The 5,567-nt window shown below is 43.8% G+C and overlaps 1 protein-coding gene across 1 annotated transcript; it reads right to left on the bottom strand.

Moving 5' to 3' along the window:
* Nucleotides 1–272: 272 nt before the first annotated feature.
* On the bottom strand, nucleotides 273–1,654 carry LOC147904526 (uncharacterized). Its single transcript, XM_087391629.1, has 3 exons — nucleotides 1,513–1,654; nucleotides 1,040–1,109; nucleotides 273–930 (listed from the first exon to the last, which is right to left on the bottom strand). Exons 1-3 carry the CDS (start codon nucleotides 1,652–1,654, stop codon nucleotides 273–275), a joined length of 870 nt encoding a protein of 289 aa, XP_087247755.1.
* Nucleotides 1,655–5,567: the final 3,913 nt, after the last annotated feature.

Here is a 5,567-nt window from a genome sequence, read left to right on the forward strand (position 1 = left end):
GGACGTTCAAGTCAAAAGCAAACCCGAAACGAATGAACGAAGCTTTTCGATTGATGTAAAGTCTCCAAATAATGTGAGTCTGCATGCTTTCATGCTCTCATAACAAAAACTGATTATCTTATACCGTCAGCTCCTCTCGTCCTTGAGCAAGTTGCCATACATGCTGGTATGAAATATTCCATATTGCAAGAACAGAAACCTCACCATTTACTCACATACCCTCTTTGTAGAATGCCTTGCTAGCTAGCTGCGGGAAAGAGTATACACTTGTTTCACGCTGTCAGCGCGCCGGCCTCGTAGCCCGTGGGCATCACCATTGGAGGCATAATTGTCACTCCAGGTGGAGTAGGCTCCCCACAGTTATATGTAGTATTAGATACTGTCTGTGCAGGATCGCTGTAGCTGTAATTAGACGTTGGGTAGCTCGGATAAGGATTACACACTGGGTAGGCAGTGGGATATGTCGTTTGATAAGTGACATAACCATCGGAATAGGAACCGGCATATGAGCTGGTTGTGTATGGAACCGCCGGCGTAGCCGCGGCAGTGGCAGATGCTGCATAGGAGGCGTCTGCACTGTACGTCGCAGCATAGCCTGCTGTGTCTGCGGCTACCTGTCCGACATACGTGTTTGTAGCGGTAGACGGAGGAGCAAGAGGGTAAGGTTTTGCTGGACGGCGCAAATCACTCTCTCCGTGCGCAAAATGGCAGTTGTCACCGAATCGGCAGCCTTCGGGGGTATTGAAACGATTGCACAGACGCGTTTTGTAGCCGTTCACAGTCAGACTAGGATCATTACCAGAAGCAGCCGACCCGTATGCAGTTTGCCGGGTTGCCGTAGGAAAGGGTGTACTGATACCCAAAGCAGCGATGCCTCCTGGAACGAAGTGTAGGAAGTGGCAGCTTTCTCCGTAAGGACATCCAGAAGTGCTGGTCGATTCAGGAATGAACTTTGATTAGGAGAAATTCTAAAGGGACCTGAAACTTCGCAAAAACTTGAGAGAGACTCGATGTTTGTTCTCGCCATGTACGCAGGTACCTGAAAAACTTGGTGCACGGCTTTGTCTTGCTACCGGGAGCTACAGCTGGCTGTGAAAATTCTTTCTCGTCTGTCAGATGCAAAGTATGCAAACAAGCAAACGGCAACGACATCAGTTCGCGATCACTCGAACCGCACCTTCACTGATCACAACCATGCAACATTTGGGACCAGTGTCCATCACGGTGGAATATGTACAGTCACGTCGACTATCAAAGAGAAGCAGGATCCATCCATGATCAGGAATCCCTCTCCGTGTGAAAGACGAATGCTCCCTTCAAATGGGAACTGGCAAGGGCGGGAAAAGCAATCTCAAGAGTGTGGAAACAACAGGATGATACTTCTAGATCCCGTTGCAACGTCCATGCAGCAGACAGGAGATAAACCGATATGCATATATAGCCAAAACGGAAGGCCTTGCAAGGTGAACGTACTGCAAGGAGAGCTGCAAGAACAGGGATCACCAAGCTTACCTGGGAGACCGGAGGCAGCAAACATGGCTGCATAGTCGAAGGCGGGAGGGGGGGTGGGGATGGAATTGGTGGAAGGGGGGGCAGTGCTGATGGGTATGTCGCAAGCTCTAGGCTTCTTGTTAGGAGGCTCGAAGGATTCCATGACGAAGCTGGGATGGAGAGGAATGCTTCAAGGAGAGTGGAAGCTATGGCGGATGGCAGGAGGAAGGGGAATGGAAAAACAAATGGCAAGAAAGTAGTAGCGAGAACGCTTCTAGAGAGAGACCAAAGTAGAGAAGAGAGAGAGAAGACGGTTATAAAACTGTTATTTGTCGTGGGAAAACTCCAAGCTGGCAAGGCTTTGTATTTCCATTCAAAAATATTTTGCTCTCACAAGTACCACCTAGGGACATCCCCTCCCCTCCAATTCCAAGGATACTAGCCTAAAATTCCAATTTTAAAGGAACTTTAGAAGTCATCCTTTTAATCAAGTTATTTTCCATCATTTCTCACGGACACTACAACACATGTTTGAAGTTAAGGTTCATTTCTCTCTTGCCCTTAGCTTGAAGGAAAAAACCCACTTTGAAGGGGGTTGAAGCCTTCGAATTACGGGACCATCCATCTCTCATGACATAATCATACTTCAAACAATAGTCACCTTTTCTCCCATACATTGAGATCAGATTCCATCCTCAAGTCCCATCATATTTTGTTGTCAGTTAACACAAATTGGAAAGCTTGGATTTTGAGTCTCCCTCTTGAAAAGTGGTTTGCATTCTAACTTATATTTCATTATCCAAAGTAGATGTTGAACGATGATTAGGACTTGCCATTATATTGTAATCTCAACATACTACATCAGTAACGACGGTGCCTCATCATCTTACCATCATCGAGCCATCATCATACAGAATCAGGATGATCCTTGCCGCCTCATGTTGCCACCTTAAGGAAAATACATATAATCAAGCATGTGTCATTCGCCACCTCATTTGTGGTGACACCTCATAAGGTACATGTTCATACACGATAACCCATGTCAACACATCATGAAAGGCATGTCATCAAGGTGCTTCCTATGACATCATCAATTGCAAGGCCCTACTTGGCACCTCGTCTTTCCATGCAATAATAAGCATCATATAAGGTGATAAACATGAGGGACACATCATCAGCTTACTTGGTGCCACAGCATTTCATGAAGCCCCTCATCCCTCACATGTCCATACAATTGATGTGCCACTTCATTAAGGAGAGATCACAAGTCATCATTGTGCATGTCACATCATTATGCATGCATGGACAACATGAGATCATGCATGCATGCAATCATAGGAATCATGCTATGTCACATCATCCTCTCTATCTATATGGATGCATGCAAGCTGTGCTAACATGATCACATCTCAATCATGTCCTTTAACTCGGGGGTCACTATGTTAAAGTCTCGTTAAATTCCCATGTAGCACGTGCAATCAAGGGGTATTCAAGAACCCCCACCTGTGGATTTTTAACCTTTATACTCCCTCTATGCTCCCCTTATGTAAATTGGAGATGATAAATGCATCCCTTACGCATGAAAATTTTTGCTTTTTGAATTTTAAAAACCCTTATATACATACATACATACATACATACATACATACACACACACACACACACACACACACACACACACACACACACACACACACACACACACACACACACACACACACACACACACACACACACACACACACACACACACATATATATGTATATGTATGGGGGTTTTAAAATTCAAAAAGAAAAAACCCCATAAAAATATATAACCCTTCTATTGATTGCACGTGCTATCTTACATATTGGTTAGTGACCCCGCCAGGCTAATGGATTAGTTTTGGTGGCTGGAAGCAAGTTAACACACTCAAGATAGCATGTCCGTGGACAATGTTAACAAGAACCTTTGCTTAGCACATGTTGTTTTTGAATCAAAAGGAGCCAGCTTTATAACATGGGCACTTACAATTGCCAATGGCATGGATTGTCTCTCCCTCTCTTTTAAAAATTTGAATTGGGCAATTACAGCCAACTCTACACCTTGACTCTCTCTCTCTCTCTCTCTCTCTCTCTCTCCTTCCCCATCAAGTTTTTAAAACCCGCATGGGTCTTGGTGGTTGAGGCTCTGATTCATGTCATAGTGTGTGTGTGTTCGATCCAAGACTTGTGGTCGGACTTCGGATACGCCTATTGTTGGCATCTTGGCATTGTTGCTACGAAGTAAAAAACTCTCTATCTCTCTCTCTCTCTCTCTCTCTCTCTCACACACACACACACACACACACACTCACACACACACACACACACACACACATGCACACACACACACACACGCACGCATGCACACATGCTTGCGTATCTTTGTGCTAAAGAGGCACCATTGATGTGCGGCCACCACTTGTCAAAGTTGAGATAACACCATGTCCTACCCAAGATGACTTCTTCCTCACACTAGTTCTAGTGGGCATGATGAAAAACTTTGTATGAACTCAAATGATTATTTACAGACAATGTGATGGTAGCATAACCCATAATATGCATGGTCTATGTGCTTCTAGATCTTATGGTAGTAGGTTGAGGGGTGAGACACACCTCCACTAGCAATTCCCATACATCTTAAGCATGGAAATTGTGGCTAGCTCCTAGGTCCACTAATACATGAGTTGTGGTGCTCAATGGATTTGAGCCCTATAGCTACAGACACAACTTGGATGGATCAATTGTGTTAGTTCATCAAAAGCATGATAGTTTTTGAGGGTAGCCTTGTTAATTGTCATGGCGGGCTGGGGGTGAAAGCTTGGATTTCTAGCCTTGGTCTTGTCTCTTCATGATATAAAGATCCTTCTTATGTTCCTTTGCACAATGGAGGACTTCGAGGGTCTGTTGAGTTAGGGGGCATAGTTGCATTTCAACTTATTGCCGTTGATATACCCATTTAATTCAACTCCATAGAGTGTCGAAATTTGGCACATTCCTTGTGGAGTGATCTCCACAACCCTGTATGGACCCATACCATGATACTTCAACTTTTGCTTAGTATTCCTTACACTATAGAATAATGCAAGCTTGCCTTTGTTGAGGTCCTTATTCTTTAGGTTCTGATCAAACTAGCATTTCCTTCGTAATTTCTCAACCTTCATGCCATATGCAGCCCTGGGCCTCTTCTCATAAAGATTTTTGAGCTCTATAATCCTTTCAAGAATGGCCTTCTCAGATACTCATTCTTTAACTACCACCCATAGGCTAGGTACTACAAACTCCATGGGCATCACCACTTCTTCCCTTGCAGGAAAGATTCAATGGGGTGTAGTTTGTTACAACCTTAGAAGCAGTATGGTATTCCCACAAGGTAGCGGTGAGCTTGTGCTCCCAATTATTTTGGATGGTATTTACAGTGCACATCATGGTGTTGTATAAAGTCTTATTCAAGCTCTCGACTTGGCCATTTCCCCTAGGGTAATAGGGAGAGGATTTTCGATGGATAACTAAGAACTCACTCATAAGGATTTGTATGCTTTCGTTAACAAATTGAGTCCCTTGATCATTGACTATGTCCAAGCAGAGGTTGAAGAATGATGTAACATTCTCATTGTCAAAAGGATTTAGCTATTGCCCTAGCATTATCCTTCCTAGTTGGCTTGGCTTTTGTCCACTTGTTGAAGTAGTTACTTGCAACAATAATGTATTGTGCTTGTGTTCCTTTGGCTTTTGGTCTTATGGGTCTGATAAAATCAATGCCCCATTTTTTTAAGGCCTGACTTGTAACAATTCCTATAAGGTACATGTAGTCTTTCTTTTGAGGGATGGATTCTCTTTGGCAAGGGTCATAGCTTTTAGCAAACTCAGTCACATTTGCAAAATGTGTGGACCACCATAACCTATCTTGCAATACTTTGTGGGCCATGATCCCTCCTACAAAATGGCCTCCTGCTATGCTTGAGTGGGCTTCTTCCAACACCTTAATAAATTCATGTTCATAGATGTACAGCAACACATAATGCCATCTTTTGCTATTTGGTATAGCTGATCGA

Source organism: Dipteris shenzhenensis, chromosome 2 (genome assembly GCF_047967505.1).
Source record: "Dipteris shenzhenensis isolate YYH24624 ecotype China chromosome 2, Dip_SZ_1.0, whole genome shotgun sequence".
Taxonomy (NCBI): Eukaryota; Viridiplantae; Streptophyta; class Polypodiopsida; order Gleicheniales; family Dipteridaceae; genus Dipteris; species Dipteris shenzhenensis.